General features: G+C 39.8%; 1 protein-coding gene across 1 annotated transcript in view; it reads right to left on the reverse strand.

Annotated features, from left to right (window-relative positions):
• The window catches only part of PARD3B (par-3 family cell polarity regulator beta), a 402,476-nt gene that overhangs the window by 78,735 nt on the left and 304,644 nt on the right, over window positions 1–19,097 (reverse strand). Inside the window, exons 19-20 of the mRNA XM_032114586.1 lie at window positions 18,822–18,932; window positions 2,945–3,241 (exon numbers count right to left, since the gene is read on the reverse strand). Coding sequence (XP_031970477.1) covers window positions 2,945–3,241; window positions 18,822–18,932 — 408 coding nt within the window. The remainder of the gene's footprint in view (window positions 1–2,944; window positions 3,242–18,821; window positions 18,933–19,097) is intronic.

Below are 19,097 nucleotides of genomic sequence, written 5' to 3' on the forward strand. Positions count from 1 at the left end.
GTGCCCTCAGGAGCAGTGTTGGAGGCAGCAAACATACTTCGTAATGATTAAAGCAAGAGACCCCATACATGTGCAGCCTATTGCTTTCCTGCACGCCGAGGGATGCGGATTAAACTGTGAATTTAACTGGGAAGAACAAGCCAGGAATACTCAATGGATTCTGGTGACGAGAAAAGGGGAAGTGAGTGTGTGTAAATTGTGAACAGGTCTTATCTGACCACTAAGCTTCATACTTTACAAATGGCCTCCCGTTCTAAAAAGGCATTAATTATGCTAATACATTATTCCGCAAAAATAACATAAAATAAAAATTAACTTCTTGTTTCACATGATGAGTTTTAATTCTCAAATCATAATGATAAGTAACTGGAGTTCTCAGACTGAAATGAAGTAATCTATTCTCTCTGTGTTCAAATCCTCCTTCTACTCCTAACTCCATTTACTTTAGTCACCGATGAAGTCTCCACACACTGTATTACAAATCGAGAGTCACGTGTGGGAGGAAAAACCATCTATCTAAAGTAAAATTAACGGCAAAACTTTGAGAGAAAGCATGCATATGCTAGCAAGAGCAAAGCATAAGTGTTTACATGACCAATGTGTTGATAAATGTTAAGCCCCACAAACACAACTGTGGTTTGGCTTATAAGCATCCATTATAACTCTTTCGCATCATTTTGAGGCAGACAAGGTAGTTTTCATACTTGACCCTTGGAAGCAGATTGTTTTCTTAATTAACACATTATCCAGGGATTTTTCTTCCACATCTCTCTCTCTCCTTTCAATACTCTCCCTCCAGCACAGAAAGATTTCCTTGCCTGAAGTTGCCACTTTATTCAACAACTGCTGGCTGAGACCTCACGACCCACTGCATAAATTCACATAGAATTATTCATGTTTGGCACATTTCTGCTGGTGAATAACAACACCATTTTGTCTCTCAGACAAAGAAAAGAAAGATTTAAAAAAAGAACAAAGGCAGCCTAATAAGAATCTCACATTTCCTATTTTTTTCTTAATCTGGTTAAACAGCCTCTACAAGCCTGAGAAATTCAACAAAGCAAAATTGTGGACTGTTGGTCTTTCAGTACCGATGGAACAGCCTCTCAGCGTGACCTCTGATCACAGGCTCAGCTATGAGGTAACTTTTCCTGCCTGAGCAGTATTTTGGTTTTAGTTTTTCAAACTGAGTTATTGTGTTATCATGCAATTACAGCTAAATCCACACTGAAATCCAGGATCCCAATACCAAATACAAACTTGCTTGGGACTTCAATCTTGTCCCCATAGCAAGTCAAGAGTTTGTTCAGTGTAGTCAAAACTGCAATACAATCAATCCACTAGAAGAAGGCAGAATGAAAGACTTGAGCATTTCCTTTTTCTGCATGGAAAGACAATCTACAGACCCACTTCAAAACTGATGATATATTTAAAACGTACAGCTATGAAGTCCTGCTAAAGCCAAAATTATAAAGCAACTTTTATACCAATGTCTTAGTCCATCTGAGTTACACATGTATATGTTCATATTTGAAAGATACACACACCTGAATTTAGACACCCTCCACCGGGAATTCTCAGATCTTGGTTTATTGAGCTAGCACAAACTCAGTTTCTGATCCCTTTGCTACACACAACTTTGTGTGACTTCAGTGACAATTGCCTTGAGGCATTTCTAGTAAAGTGAAATCCACTAGCTGACAAAATGCTGGGATCACTACCTCTTACTTATGCAGTTGGGGAAGAGTTAATAATATGGAAGAAGAGAAAAAGCACTGTCATTATGTTTGGAAAGAACTCTACCATATTGTATTTAGGTGAAAAAGAGAGAGAGATTTGGCACATTCCCTTCTACAAACTTAGATTTGTGTCAAAAGAGTTTTATTAGTATTTATAACAATGACTCACTAGACATTTTTAAAATACTATGATGCCACAAACTGGAAACACTCCTATATCTGTGCTGACATATTTCTCCAAAATTAACGAGTGTGGTATTACATGGCACAGATTGAGGCTATGGGGAGACACTACAGATTGTAATATGAACTCAAAGCATGTGTAATTCCTGAAGTCCTCCATATCTGTCCTCTGTCAGCTCTTCTTTTCACATAGACTTGTATGTCTTGCCCACACACTCGTACTTGGGTTTGAAAAGCCAACACTGATATACTAATGCCACAATAGTAATGAAGTCTCATGTTCTTTTAGCTCCAGACTCCACAAGCAAACAGTTTTAAAATCATCATAAGTGGGTACATCATCAACTCAAAGGAATTTTTGTTTTCCCTTTAACTCAGGAAAAAACTTGACCATCTTTCTTTAATGCTGGAAGCTTGACAGTAAGGATTAAAAATTGTTCTTTCCTTCCCACTTAGTTATTGGAAAGGCTGTGAAAGGCAATCAGTCTTGTGAAGCCACACTTCACAGTCTGCATAAAAATGCCACGATTCCCAGTCCTCTCCCCAAACTAATTGAAAGTGTGTAATATCACACAGCTGGGAAAATCTAAACCATAAACATATACAATATATCATGCTACCATACAAAACCTGTTACTAATCGGCACTTGATGATCTGCAGGATCGAAAGGGATCTGAAAACTGAGATCATTTTTGCTGCAGGGTAAGAACTTTTCCCAACTGAAAGAGGAAAAAACACTCTCTCAGCAGTGCAGAAATTGGACTGCAGTCAGTTCATTCATTCTGTTTGTGAAATATGGACTTCCCTTTAATGATTTCTGTTTGACTGCTGTCTTGCTCAGATGCTCTGGGGCTACTGCTGCAGCAAATCTTGCTTTTGGGTAAGAGGAAATTCATGGCTTTCTAGGCAGTAAATTCAGGGGCTTGGGGCATCTGCACAGTCCCGTGTCTGACCCCCTGCCTAGGCCCAGGCTCCCTCCCCATCAGCTATCATTTTTTGGAATGCCAGGTGGCAATCTTACCTGTCACCAGAAGTCTGCGGGTAGTGCTGCTTGTTTATTTTTGCATACAATCCTTCCAAGTGCTCCCTCTCCATTGGTGCTGAAGAAGAATCCCGCAGAAAAACAAAGGTTTCTCCTACTGCTGGTGATGAGGGTCTGTAGATGCTTGCTGGGGGATAAGCCTCTCGGAAGTGGTTCACCCTGGCATAGTTTGGATCCACCTCATCATCATCAATGTCAGGTCCTCCAGGACCAGTAGAATAATCACTCAGGCCTCTCAGTTGCTTTTGCCGTAACTCCTGATGCTTTGCACCAATCCTAACAATTCAAATCAAAGAACAAATATACTGTGGGATCTGCTTCAACAGTAACCATCACACATATTTGAAACATGAACCCTGAACCCAACCATTTAGAGCTTTCAGTACACTGTGAAACTGGTGCCAGATAAAACAGAGTAGCGCATGCAGCAATTTTGTTCTTCATCTCTGACAATCACCTTTGTAACCAAGCTTGGTCATCATTCTGATAAAAAAAAAATTAATGCTGAATATAGTGTGGCTTTTCACAAGTGTGGATGCACGAACACACGCAGGTTTAATTCTACACCTACATTCCGCATTGCAGTTGAATACACCTAACCCAGTCCTGAAACTTTTAATCTAAATTAGCCAGTAAAATTGTTACTGACCCTTAGTTACTTGACCCACCTAGATTCTCCTAAATACATTAACTTGTGAAAAGTGCATTAAATGTGAACGCAAATGGAGAGATGGCACGTTTGTCTCAAATCAAAGGACCACAATTAATTTGCTGAAGATTTAATTTTTTAAAAAATTTATTTTGGCTACATAAATGTGAAAATCATGCCTTATTGTATAGGCGATAAGGACAAAGTAAAACAGCAAATAAATTAATAGAAATTTGACAGAAATGAATTGGTACATATAAGTGAATTAAAGACTGTTACTGGCAGTATTCCACTGTGACAAAGCCTTAAGTGGTATTACAAAATGCTGCTGCTAATCAGGGCCATTGTGTAATCTCCTTGGAACAGTAAAACATATTCAGGTAAATTTCAAGCTAAGATGATATTCAGTGATTCAACATTGCTGCTGGAGAAAAAAGAAGTGCAGGAAGACCATGAGCTCTTCTGTTAACTGCTCAGCTAGTCTTCAACACAGTGTGATTAAGTGCAGTGAGATGGATCTGGCAGAATGCTGACCACAGTATGTAATAAACAGCATTTACAGAAAATAGAGGAGCATGGAGGAAGAAACAAGGAACAAAAGAAAGATACAAAGATGCAATGCCTGACAGAAGTCAACATTTGCTTTTGACTGTAACTGGAAGTGCAATAGCAGCGTAGAAAGAACAGTATCATTTGTACCATAGGAGTATAAGTGAAAAGGGTCTGGCAGACTTGGTTATCCCAGTAGGGCTTAAGGGCCTCAGGACTGTGCATATTGAAAATGAAGGTGTACTGGAGAAAGTCTTTAAAAGGCATGGTGAGAAAGGTTCCCTAAAGAAACAGATGAGCACACTGGGAACTTCCATCTGACAGACAGGAACTATTAAGTGCCGAATGGGATTCACACTAGTTATTTTGTTTCACTAGATTTGTATCATCAAAATAAATGCTAATACTTTGGAAATAATTTGTGGATAAAAAGGCTCAGAAATAATTCTAATGAGAACAACATGCCTTTTTACACATATACTTGGGTACATCAATGTGTACCACTCATGCTTTCCAGTTCCACATCTCCATTAACTGTGCTAGGACATATCTAGAGGTGATGCTGGTTTTCAACACTTAAAATGTAATCATACTTTACAGCAGGGGATACATGCTGTATACATCCTCCTGCATAGAGGATACAGTCATTGAGGGGATGGGTGCCCACTTTTCACTCTGCCTTCCCTCAGTGAAGCAGATGACCGTTCTCCTGTCTGGTACTCAATTCCTGTGTGCCCCACCCGGGGTACCACATGCAGCTTTGGGTGCCTCAATGTAAAAAGGACATCAAAGCGTTGGAGTGTGTCCAGAGGAGGGAAACCAAGATGATGAAAGGCCTTGATGGCAAGACTTAGGAGGGCAGCTGAGGTCACTTGGTTTGTTTAACCTGGGAAACTGTGGAGTGCTTTACCCTCAATTAGTGACCAAAAAACCCTAAACACAGAATTCAGCGCAGGAATATATCAAATGAGATACAAGTCCTGCGGCACACATGGGTGTATATATACACAGTACACAGGCAGAAAAATGGGAGGAAACTACATTCCGAGGAATGGTCTCATCATGTCAGTGCAGAAGGCATGGCACAGACCTGAGATGAGTCACAGGAGTTTCTCAGAAAATGATGAGCCTTCATGTTCTCTGGACCAGTACATCACTGGGCCCCCAGGTATCTGAGACCGCTTTGAAAGCAAGAGTAGTGCAGCCAGCAGCATCACGCTAATCTTGCTTTCATGTCTGATAGAAAGAGTAATTTGTCCTGCTATCAATACTGGTATATTCTGCACAACAAAAGCTGGAATTAGGTCACCACAATTTTCTTTTGTTCCTGTGAATAAGCCTAGCTTCTTCAACTTCTCTTTCTGAGCGCAATCTTCAATTGCTGCCAGCATTATAAGTAAAATCTTCTCAAAACCAATTATTTCCATTCTGTATTATATGGACCAATCATTACCAACCAGCCTATGTGAAATTCTTTATGATCAATGTTTCATCCTTTCAATACATCTATTACAATTGCATTAATATTTCTTGTTTTCTTTTTACTCTTCCGCACAAATCTATAAAATTTGCTCGGTGATCTCTTTTTCATTTCAATCCAAACATTCAAATATAGGGAAACAAACTATCTGTTTTTTCTTTCTATTTACCTGTCCTTTTATGCCTTCTCACATGTTTTTCACCTTTGAAATTTCTCACATTTTTGTGAAGTTTTAAATTTCCACACTGTATTTCAGCATCATGTTTTCACACAGTTTTAAAGCAATCTTTGCCGTAGCACATACCAGTAGCTGCCCAGGAATTCTTTACTGAGGGGAAAAAAAAAAAAAAGAGTGTGCTGTTCATTCCATAATTCCTTTAATGCTCTGCCAACTCTTCTAGAAGCAGGTTACTTCTCTATATCCCACTCTATTCATTCACCATTTCTGCACCTCCCTCTGAAATTCCCCCTATCTGAAACAGCAAAATCTTTATTCCCTATCCCAAAAAATCCTCCCAAACCAACCAACAAACCAAAAAAACTTTTAACTTAACACAACTGTAATGGCAAACAGCTCATTGAACAATTACTACAAGACAGCCCCCAACTTGAAGCACCACTTGTCTGGTTAAACAACTGGTGCAAATTTGTGAAGAAAGATAAAATGTCCCTCAGTACTATGATGCTGGCAGTGAAACCAGAGCTGAGGAGAGGTACAGATCACCATCTCAACAATTTAGTGTGGCACTAAAGTTTCTACAAACTTCCTGATGAGGTAAAGGGAAAAGAAAACTCATACAGAATAAAGGGAAGTTACATATATTTCCTTTTGAGTAACTCATATTAAGTCTGCTTGCTCTCTTCCCCCACCAGAACACTGTGCTCTCCAGTTAAACCACTGCACAACTTCACCAACTCCCCTTAGCTGTGTTTCTGTAAAAACAGAGCCTTGGCACACAAGCAGCCAGGACAGGCAACAGAAATGCCATATCAAGAATTGCCTTTTCTTTTTTTTCTTGTGACCCATCTTTTTCTCAACAGCATCCAAACATGTAACCTACTGTAGACTTTCTCTACAACAAATAGGTTGGACTCAATGACCTCAAAGGTCTTTTCTAACATAGTTTATTCTGTGATTCTGTGAAATATTTTCAGAAAATATATAGTTTGATAAAAAATACATAACCTTAATACAAGTCCAGGCAACATTTTGAAAACACGTCAAATGAAGACAGAATCCATACATGTACTGTACTTCTGGAAGTCGGACACAGTATTTTGAAAACACTTCTGTATACCTCCTGTACTGTTCAGTAGCACACCCCCAGAGCTATAAATCAAGGAACGCTCTCATTTATATTTCAAATAATCTTCTCATTTGACATATCTGCACAAAGCATACACAGTCACTTCTCATCTAGTAACACACGGAAAGATGCATATACCTAGAGTGCAGCAGCCATGAAAGGGTTAACAGCCCAAACAGCTCCTTCCAGCTGCAGCTCAGACACACGATTGAGTTACTGTGGCTTAACAAGTTATTGTGTTCCTGCTGGGCTACTGTCAATGACCACATATGTATTCACCGCCTGTGACAAACACAATGTAAAACGCTTTAGCCTGACATCGGTGACAGAGACACTGACAGGCAAAAGCTGGATTAAAAGACTGCAGAATACACAGACTGAAGCAGCTGCAGGAAGGGATGTGAACTACCTCAAGAAAACTCCAGAAGAGCTGAGCAGAAGTGACTTTTGGAGAAGACCCAGAAACGCTTTTGGGAATGGAATGTGAGGGCGAGGAAAAGCCGTAAGAGATACTTCTCATCTCTTGGCCCAGCAGTTGGAAGGTGAGTGGGTGGATGGGTTACGAGTGGGTAACAAGAAAATGCTGAAGCTTCTAAGACACTCTGAAAATTGAAATTAAAATACAGGACTTAATGTTACCACTTCAGTAGCCCAAAGACGGTCAGGGTGGAGTGTGGAGCCCAAAGATGGCCTCCAGTGGGAAATGAACAGCAAGACACTGGCTGCAGCCCAACCTGCACTTCTGGGTGCCCAGCTGCAGCCCCAGCTCAAAAATGAGCTCTGCACACTGAGGCACAGACTAATGAGCTGTTGCTCTGCATCAGCACAAGACAAGGACACTCATGTCCTCCTGACTCATGTCTCCCAGGCTGGAGAAAGGGTGCCTGCTGCCCAACAGGACAGACAAGAAGCAACTCAGTGGCACTGACAGCTACTAGGTCTGACCAGAGTGAAACACCTGCACGTGGCAAGCTTGGCCCAGGAGAGACCATGGGCTCTCCTACTTGGAGACCTGCAAGGCTGCATTTCACATCACAACAGCTGAGTGTAGGGACAACTAACCAAAACAAGCCCACAACAAAAATCACCATGTTTTTGGAGGTGTTTGAACTCCTCCTCCCTTGCACTCACCATGAGCTCTGAGAAAATCCTGTTTCTTCTGACTTCCCAGGTAAAGAGTAAAAGTGATGTAACTTTGTTTTACTTACCATGCACTGGTCACATACTTAGTACTGAGCAGAGCACAAAGAATGACACGTTTTGAGCTCCAAGGTGCCGAAGTAGCCAAATACAGAACTGAAAAAGCATTTGCTAAGCAAAATAATGTATTTCACAAGGGGACCTTGTTTATACTTCAGATGAATACAGCAATATTTCTTATATGGTGGTTTAAAACAGACTTTGTGGAAGCATGAGCAGGTACATAAATGAGCAAGATGCTGGCAAAGTCAATGAAAGAAGTTCCTGGGGGAGAGGAACAAATAACAAGCACGGACAAAATGTGTAACAGAAACTGGGCCATAGGTCTTTCAGGATAATTTATATTCCATTTGCAATAAGAGGAGTGAAATAAAAGTAGGGAATCCAGTGTGCATGCCATCACTTTAAGGTATACCTGATCTAAAGAGGACCTGATCCTTAAAGTCTTTTGAGACTGTATTAGCATCATTGAGATGCTAAGCATTCTTCTACTCGGTTGTTCCTTGAGAACAGCAGAATAAAAGCTGCTTCATTGCTTTTTTCCCCACTCATGTGACTCTCTCTGAGATCTACATACTGTAATGATTACTCAATTTACATCTGATTTAGTGTCTGCTTTTGTGTCTCATTTACCTAATTCATACATATATTGAGTAACGGGTTGTCTAGAGGCAAGCAGCCTATTTCTGCAGGAGGTCACTTAGATTTCCACTGGGTTTAATGTTTTAATTCCTTTTTAGCTGCTAGCAAAATATATTTTGGTAACTAAAATCTTGTTTTTTCATTCATTTACATAATAGTGAAATAAATACATCCTTCCTTTAGACATTCATAAGCCATAATCACTGATGGGAATGGGCATATTTCAGTTGAGTATCTGAGGAGATAATTTCAGTACAGTGCTTTTAATTTTTTTTAATTTCATAATCGTTTTTCAGACAGACATGGCCTATAATGACATTAACAATCCTACAATCCTATTCAAACCTGCATCTTTTATCAGCAGAAGACTCATCTTTATTTTTTCAAATATCATCACCTAACAAAACTCTAGAGGCAGGCAAGTCCCATAGCTTAAAAAAAAAAAAAATCCACCTCTTGCCAGCAAATTGAAGACATCTGATATGGACTCACAAAGAATCAAACAATATCTAATTTAGTATTATCTTTCAGGGTATTCTACTGGAGGCATATTTGTCAGAAACATCCTCTCCGTAAGCTATGCAAGTTTTTCTTCATTCCAGCTCATTCTGTTTTGCTGGATTTGAACATCTCCCCCATAATTAGTATCTGCAATTGTAAACAAGAATAGAAACAGTCTCAGAAATAAAAAAAGGCAAGCCACAAATTCAAGGGAGTTAGAGACTAACTCAGAGTTACAAGATATAGCCCTTGTAGCAGCATTAAATGCCCTAACGATAAAAACCCACCAATCCACAAAATATCGCCTATTCCAGATAACTACTGCATGCCTATAAAATACTGAACTGACCAGAGGAGCTGCATTTGGAGGGTTTAAATAAAGAAAGGGAGGACAGAAGAACCTAAGAAGGAGATAGAGCTATGCCGACCTTAAAATTTAAGATTATGACAAACTGAAGATGAAACATAGCCCTTTCATACCACAAAATGAGGAATGGGAGCTTTGGATGGACAAGACTGAGGTCTTAATGTTCTTCCATTTATTTCCGAGGTGACAAGGAGTGATTACCAACTTACACAGGATCCTGCCCTCTAAAGAAAATCCTGGATCTAATGAGGTCAGTGTGTTTTCTCCCATCTTGTGAACTTCAACAAGAACATGATTTTTACCCTTGCTCTTAAATCAGAGAAAGTTTTTCTGCCTGTCTACGTTAGTTGTACACTGGGTGAAAAGCAGCAGATTACAGAAAGCCAACTATCAGAAAAGCCAAGTATATTATAGTCTATAGTTTACTGCATTATGTAATTTTCTTTGCTCACAACTACCCCGGAGTTACCATCTTGAAGCGATAATATCAGTAAAATTCAGATTGTAAGGATCCTCTGAAGGTTATCTTGCTCAATCTCTTGCTGAAAGCAAGGCTAACTGCACAGATCAGGTTTCTCAGTCTCCTGTCAACAGGATGTTCCTTGTTTTTGTGACAATGTAGACTGGGGAGTGGAAACATTCCAGGTTTGTCAAAATTACTTTGACATCTTTCACCTGAGATGTTCTGATGCCTTTAAGAGCTCCTCCTGCAAAATGGTCTTGAGTCTCCAGAGACTTTGCAGCCCTTAGTTGCATTTGCAAGGCCCAGTGATGATTTAAAGGAATTCTCAGATTGCTGTCATTTGCACTTTTCTGTTAAAAAGATATGTAAGGTGCTGAGCACATCATACCTGAGTCCCTTTTGTGAAAATTAACTAATTCTGGAACAAACAGTCATGAAAAGAGAATCAAAATAACAATACTCTTGGAAAATAAGACTTAACTTTGCTTACACTTTAGACATTGGGAACTTAATGTCAGGAATGCACACAATACCAATTGCAGTCAAAGCCACATAATCATCCCTCCTCCAACCTCTCCAGCTGAGACTTCAAACAAACTACTTCAGGGAAGTTCATCAGACAAACAGAGAACAAGTATAAAGTAACCACAGCATACCTGCAGAAAAGCTATGGGGAGACAGACACATCCATCTATCAACTTATTCACTGCCAGTGACTAACTCAGCTCCAGCAATTGCTGTAGCAGGTATCAATCAAAACCACTGAGGACTGGTAACACTGTCTTGAGAAAAATACCAGAGACATTGTAATGACCATGGGAAGGCACAACATTGATCTGACACCTCATGAAAACCCAACATTCCCAACCACATGCAGTAACACAGCTTGGGATAGACCCAGGAAGGCGGGCAGCTACTGAGTCCCTGGGGGCCGTCTCCATCAGTAAGGGGGTATCCTTGGAACATCTTCTGAATAGATACTTGCAGCTCCACTTCCTAGTGACACCTCATAAGTTCACACAACCATCTCTGCAACTGCATAAACATTATGCCTGCCTTTGAATGAAATCATAGTAGTGGAAGGAACAAGCCTAGCTTCATGCGATATGATACTCCATGCACATTTTTTTATTCTACACGACATTGAACCTGGAACCTATTGAAAAGAATCCCTCTGTACAAGAACAGGAACAAACTCCATCTGTTTGTCTGGGATTCACAGGTTGCTTCTAATTAACAGTCCTTGATTTCAAAGCAAAACTCAGATTTGACTGAGCAGTCAAAGCTTTAAGACTTCGAGATATTTTGGTTTAAGATCACTATGGAGATTTACACATGCAAACAGATTTCCTGCCTGTCTATCCGCATGAGTTGCATTCTCATTTTTATCCTGTAGTAGCTAAGGGAGTCTGAAAACAGGAATTCTGTGCTGTGGCACTACTTCAAAGTGCATGCCAATGATTTATGATAGACTTTCATAAATCACAAATGGAAGGGCAAGGAATGAAATACTGCTTCCAAGTAATTCTTATGCCCTTATTGATTCCGGAGTGGGCAAGAGCTGACCTACATTCAGTACTGCATCCAAGAAATCCCTAGGCCAGGACAGCCTGTCTCCTAGAAAGCACTCTTAGCCTGGTTGGCTAGTACCTGGGCCAGTTTCACTTTATTAGTTTGGCCTGTAAGTTTCTAGCAGCATTTCAGGTTTACAGAACCAAAACAACCATCAAGTAGTAAAACTCTGATATATACAGAAGAGAACCACACATTGGCCCATTTAAGCAAGAAAGAGCCAGGCCATTGCTCCTGAGCTGCTCTGACCTCTTAGGTGGACAGGTGGCACAGCTTGGGAAAATGTGTCTCCAGATCAAACCAGTCCCTCAATAATGAGAAAACAAGGATGCTAAATGGCTTGGATAAGAATTCCATGCTTACATTTTGAGGGCGCAGGTATGACACCTAGAAGTGCTATTTTCATCAGTGTGCAACACCTGGAATAGTGCTGTGATAGTTCAAGAAAAAGGCCAATTCCACATGCCATTCTGTCATCATCAGTTCTTAATGTTCTTAAGCTAGGACAATCTGGGACCAACTGTAGACCTAATGTCTTAAAAATGTCCTCCAGCAGTGAAAAAGCCACGTGAAGCAGCTCAAAAATTGCTATCTGGTTCTAAATGTTACAACAAAACCTGTGAAGGGTAGGTGAGACTCATCAACCTCAGCTACTCATAACCAAACATCAGTCTCCCAGTATTCCATGGTAGGCTTTTATTACATGTTCTGGTATGCAGAGTAGCAGCAGATCTAAAATGAGAATCATTCAGAATCAATGGGTTGGGATTAATCTGTCCTCCTGTCCAGTGCAAGTGCTGCCACAGTAATAAACAGAAATCTGATAACTTCATACTGTCAGCACAAAATGAAACTATGACCTTGACCCATGCAACAGCATCCAGTAATTTTTTCATAACTTCAACATACCATACTACACGGCTATGATCTAATAAGAATCTAAAAGTAATTAACTGGAATTTTTGAAAACTGAAGCCTTAATCAAATATGTATTCTTATCAGGGTTGCAAGCCAGCAATAAATTGGGACATTTAAAAAACTGGGATCCAATCCAATCCGTGATCTGATCAGGGTTCAATGGTTATAATAAATTGGGAGTATTAAAACTGGGATCACATCCAACACTTTATTTTGTCTAAACCACAGGACCTAGCTATGCTGCAAAGTCAGGAATACTCAATGAACAGATATACCATGTTGGATTAACCCTTAATAACTAATGACGCACAAGCTCAGGTGTCCTAAAAACATGTGGTTTAGCACAGAGCTTAACGGTGAGAATAGCAATTATGAACATTTAATCAGAGATCAATATGAACTATAAACAGCCATAATAATGCTTTTAGACTTGGCAGGTGGAATACACAGGAACAAAAGCTACATGGGATTGGCAAAAATGTGCACGTGTATGAGCATACTCTAAGGTACAGCACGCATTTAGAAAAATCATACTTTGATTTTTGCAACAGTCTGAATTTCGACTTTCGATTTGAAGCAATTTGGCTTTTCTACCATACTGCCATGTATCCATCTATTCTCGTTTCACTTTGGTTTCCAGTAACATACAGATTGTTTGTAATTAAATATAATGAAACAAATGCTTACAGAAAGGGAATGAAGTTTCATTCCCGAGTAGTCTCTCCTAAGTGGACTCTAAACGTTTTTAGTTCTGTAGGATGCATCCCTTTGTGCAGGGATCTTGCAGCTGCAAAATTAAACCTCTGTCTGCCAAATATAAAAAGCATATGTATTGATTTTTTAACTATGGGAACAGGCAACAAGCACCAGGGCTGGTAAGACAAGAGAGAAATGCTCTTCAGTTGCTGGAAGGTTTCTGAAAAGTAAAGGAAATTCAGTCTTTAATATAAAAACTGAAACCATTTAGTTTTACCCAAACTTGAGATACAGTATAACTTAAGCATTCAGTTCAGACATTGAGAAAGCAGGGGCTAGATATACCTTCTGCTTCTCTAACACTCTACTCAAACCTTAATACTATTAAAAAATTTTCCTCAATTAATTCCAATGAGGGCTACAAAACCAAGACTGTTTTAACAAAACTACTCCCACAAATACATGCAGAGGATTATTTTTTACATGGAGTGCCTCCTTATTAACTAACTCTCATGCTACTTTAAAAAATCATCCTATTTTCAACAAGGAGCTTCATTTTGTAAATTTTATTCTAATGTCAAGTAAATGTTCAATTCTGTTGGAAGAGAGACTTAGGTCTCACTAGGAAAATCCCAGTAAAATAGTATTAAACAAATAGGAAAAAATATTTTTCTTTCAATCCATAGTCACTTTATTTGCATTTGGAAGGCAAACAAATTACGATGTATAAAACTCAAGCATCTAATATATTTATCCAGTTTGTTTTGCAATGGCTTTCAAATGTTAGAAAATTAAAACACAACCCCAAATGAGAGGGGAAAGAAACGGAGTAAGGGGTGAAGAGAAATCTTTTTTGAGGGAAGGAAAAGACAAGGCCTCTTCCAGTATTTAATAATGTAGCAAACATCTTGTTGTTAAAATGATAAATTCTGAGTAATTTACACTGAACACACTAAAAATACAGATTTGAGTCATCTTGATCAAAATAACCCTCAGATATAGCATTTTCTTTTTCCTTCTATGGGCAGATTCTCAACCTTTGGAGCACATGTTTTATTACAGCCAAACTCTTTGAAGCATGAACAAAACGATGAGTTTATTTAAAACAGGGCCTCAGTCCAATGAAGCATGTGACTTATGTCAGGAAGGACAAACCACCGCCTCAAAGAACTGTACCACCAGTTAAGACAGTACTCCTGAACAATCATGAACTCCTGTCTTTTTCCACTCAAGTTTCACTGACATTGCGTCACCTTGGCACAACGAAAACTAAAGGAGGTAGGGGGAGAAGAAGAAAATAATTTAAAGGAGATGCTGAATTCATATTCAATTGGACACATATAAGGCTATTAGTAAAGAAGAAATGCCTAACATCCAAAATTCCTGTTCACTACTTGAAGTTTGCAGAAGTAGTAGTCGTGTAATAAAGTATTGGCTTTGAAAAGAAGGGAAGCCTGGGGCTGAGGTCTGGAATGAATTCCTAGCCTGACAGGGACTTTTTAGGAACTTGGACAAGCAGCTGCACTGCCTGCATGTCACATTCCCACCCAGAGGACACTTTTTTTTCCTGTCAGGTTTTCTCTCTTCCACCTCAACTGTAAGTGCTTTGGGTCAGGCACAAGCTTCCCTAACAGCAATGAACACAGTGAGACCTTGATCTTGGTGGAGATTGCTGGGGAATACAAGCAGTAAAAAAAATAATGATGTCAGCATTCCAGTGCAGGATGTGGATCTGCTTCAGAGAACTGCAGCTACAAGGCACCACAGAGAGTTTGTACTGACAACTGAGACTGGGACAATGTGGAATGGAAATAGAAATTACTAGGCTAGTGAAATACTAAATTTATTTTCACTTTCTGAGGTTCAAATCTGAAACTTGGCAGCCTGTAAAAGGAATTGCCAGGCAAATTTATGCTGAGGACCAATGTGCAAGCAAATCCCATCCCTTTGGGAATCATCTGCACTACAGAGTGAGCACTGAATACTCTGTCTGCATACGCCTACTAGCTCTAACACATTCTGGATGTGCCAGACTTGTTGCACATGCACTGTTCAATTCCTTCCCTGTGCAAGCAGGAAATCCAACCTGTTCCAAGCATGATGGGCTTACACTCATGCAGCACACCTACGTAAGAGCTGATGTTTCCTGTCAGAGCCAGAGTCACTGAACTTGTACTGCACAGCCAGCCCATAATTGTGCAGTGAACACATTTGACATTTTTGCATGTCTAAAACTTGTCAAAATTTCTGGAAGACGGCTGCAGTCTTTACAGAAATCCTATCCCTGGGATTTTGTGAAATATTGTTGTGCCTATCCAATACCAATCAAAAAACTCTGCAAAACTATGAGAGACAGCCTAGTCCTGTAAGCTGAAAATGCACTTCCTACTGAAAAAGATTTCTCAGCTGAGATCTTGGAACAGTATTCTGCTTTTTGGAGAGCTGCCAAGCATATATTGCATGCAAAACCAATACCCAAAACCAGGTGAGTTCCACAGCTGCTGAGATGCTGAAAAGCACTTGATCATTAATCCTGTCACACCCAGCCCAAAAATCAGCTACTCCAACCTCTTCTACTAGTGTCCAAAATGGACAACATGGCCTCTGAAAAAAGAAAAAACGGTCCGATGAAAAATCATAGTATCAGTTAGTATGGTAGGCAGTCAGCATTTTAGAAAACTGTTGAAGCAAAAAAACTGACTTTAGGATTGTAGTAATTGGATTGAGGATCTGAAAAGAATTAGTTATACAGCTAGTCTTGGAAAATTAAAATTAGGTGTACATTTAAGTTAATGCTAGAAAGGCTAAATGTTAGAAAAGCAATTTTAGTTTGTTCAAGCTGTTAAATACAGGATTTGATCACAGGTATCAGGGGACGACACTTGCTACATTTCTGTAGTCTCTGCTACTACTATATCCCTAGTAGTTTTACCATACGCTCACTCCACTCAAGGAGAACAGATTTGAAAATATGACTGCATTCTACTAAGCTTCAGTTTTATAAATATGAGACCAAGTATGCAGGATAGCAGCTAGTGAAGTCACAGGAGCAGATGATCTATGGTGTGAATGTCCCACAAGGTTTTCTTTGCCAATATGTGCATTAAAATCTTGGACTTGAATTACATTATAGAATTACTAAATCTTGGGACAGAGCTATAAAACTTGTCTTTACTGTCTTACTGAGCATCCTCATTAGGTGAACAGGCAACAACTAAGCGAAAGGACTGATCTACCCTCAAGTCAGGTAATGTTTCCTTAGTGATTTTAATCAATTTCCCAAACAGTTCCCACATAGGAGAAGTAGCTTCTTTATATAATTTTCCTCTAACAAAAATAAAACCTCTTCTATTTTATGATCAGCTGAAGAAGGGTTCAATAGTCAGCCTGTAGGTAGTCTTATGTGGGCAAACACACAGCCCACATGCTCTTACTTAATTTAGAAAGGTGAAGCAAATTGCTTGTTTTCACAGCATGTGTTGCATTCCTTTGAGGATAACATAGGGAAAATTTCTTCACTATTTTTCTGGGTTTAATTTTTATTTTTTAATTTGAAACCCCCAAAGATATAAGGTTTACTACCTGATACAAAAGCGTGATATTCCTATTCTTGTGCCTTACAGAAGAAGAATCAAATAAGTGAGTTAAAAATATCATCTTGGTTCATCCACTTCTCAACACACCTGCTGTTCTCCATTTCAGTCAAAAACTCTTCCAGGTCAAAACTGAAATCATTACTAGAGAAACCAGAATGATGAAGATATTGAGCTGCCAGTTTCCAATGCAGCCGTACCAAGTTACTGTCAATCAGTGACTGTAATTAAAAAAAAGCACACAACGCTGAAGAAATATTAAGAACAATTATCTTGTGTCCAATTGGAACGTTAGACCTCTAGACAGAAGGGTTCATTCCTTCCAGCCTGCCAACATTTTAGTAAATGACACTGGCCCTTTAACAGATGGGATACATGCTTCTTAGCTTGCCAGGATCCTAATAAAAGACACTGGCTTCTTTAAAATGAAGGACACATACCTCTCAAATTGCCAGTATCCAAATTGGGAGTCAGCAGTTTAATATAAAGGCACTCATCAATCTGGCAAAATCAAGGACATGGCACAGAAATTTTAAAACAAATGGTACAAAGTTTCTCCTGACACTACTTAACTTAGATGAACTAAATACTTAAGCACTGGCTAAGCATATCCAGTAGCAGCACTGTAGTAACTAGATACCTTGCTAGCTTTTAAAATAGAAAAAATTAGCAGCAGCCTTCAAGGGTTTGGATTGACTTTTTTCCCCAATCAAACCCATTAGCTACCACTTATAGGGCTGACCATGCACTGCACGACTCAAATGAAAGCAGGGTGTCTTTTCCCTGCGCACTGAGCAGTACCACAAAGGTTGACCATGTGGAAACACTCTGTCTGCCCAAAAGGAACCATGTCTGCTTCCATTCCCTCTCCCAGGAGCAGGATGCTCCAGTGAAGGAGAGAGACCTCCAAAAGTTTTCTGCTTGCACTGACAAAATGTATTACTACAACTTGTAAAGTTTTACAGCAACTGCAGACACTTCTTGAGAGCCAGCAAACTATAGGCTCTTTAACTTTTCTGAGAGCAGCCATCAGAGGGGAAAAAAAGACCTTTTTCAGCATATTAAGTACTTCTGGATGAGTTGGGGAAAGGGAAAGTGGAGTTTTCTGAACCTTGTTGACACTGACAAACTGTTTCCGGTTTCTGAAGGGTAGACGTAGGGGAAAGCAGAAAACTGTAAAATCTCTTAATCTGGAAAGGTAAGGAATTCACTAAGACTGGGCATAGGAAAGTGTATTTTATGACCTGGACAGACTCCCAGGGTCTTACCTCAGAAATACAACTCCTAGCTGGCGCACAACCGGCTTCTTGCCTTGCCCCTCTTGCCCACCCCACTGCTGGCAGACTCCTGCCTGTGCAGGCTGATTTTAACCATCTGAATCTGCTTTCTTCCAGGTGTCCCTTGGCATATTCAACATTTGTTGCATACACATTTCTGCAACATGTGGCTTACCAGCAAACACTGTGCAAAAAAGAACATACCAAAGTACAAAAACTACCATGTGATGGCACAGCCAGATGAAACCAAAGAGGTCTGAAGTGCTGGAAAACAATGGCAGAAGCTGTCAGGAGAGAAGGGAGGAGGTTCTTGCTGTAGAAAAGTAGAGGAGAAAATACTAAGTCAGTGGTCATGGGAATGGGCAGAGGCGCAACAGGTTTTGAAGGAACTGATCTTCACAAGCTAAAGCAGAAGCTGGGATTTGCATGCTAAAGTGAAGTGCACAGAAGCTGCAGGAGAACAAGCTCCTGTCACACAGCAGCTCTGACTCGGCCAGGACTGGCCTAATGCTCTTGGTTGCCTGGACCTGACTGCAGTGGGCATTGTGTTGGACAGGCAGGCTGGCTGGCTGTTCCTTCAGGAGACACCTTGCTCTGAAGTTTTTCACTTGATGAACAAAGATACTGCTGCCATTTACTCACCTTTCACGTTCATCTTTCATTTTCTCCAGCTCCTCCTCCTTAAGCATGCCTTGCTTTGCAGTCTCCTTCTGATCTGCCTTCCCACTTTTATCTTCTTTCTTCTTTCCAAATCTGTTAAAGATATCAAGGAAGGAGTCATGAGGAAATAATTACAGAAGAAAAAACAGTACTTATCTATCATAAACCACAGAAATTTTAGGCAATCAAAACACCAAGGTTTTATCTTAGAGACTCATAAATTTCCCACATTGGAAGATAAGTTATCAGTATTACCTG

Source organism: Corvus moneduloides, chromosome 7 (genome assembly GCF_009650955.1).
Source record: "Corvus moneduloides isolate bCorMon1 chromosome 7, bCorMon1.pri, whole genome shotgun sequence".
NCBI lineage: Eukaryota > Metazoa > Chordata > Aves > Passeriformes > Corvidae > Corvus > Corvus moneduloides.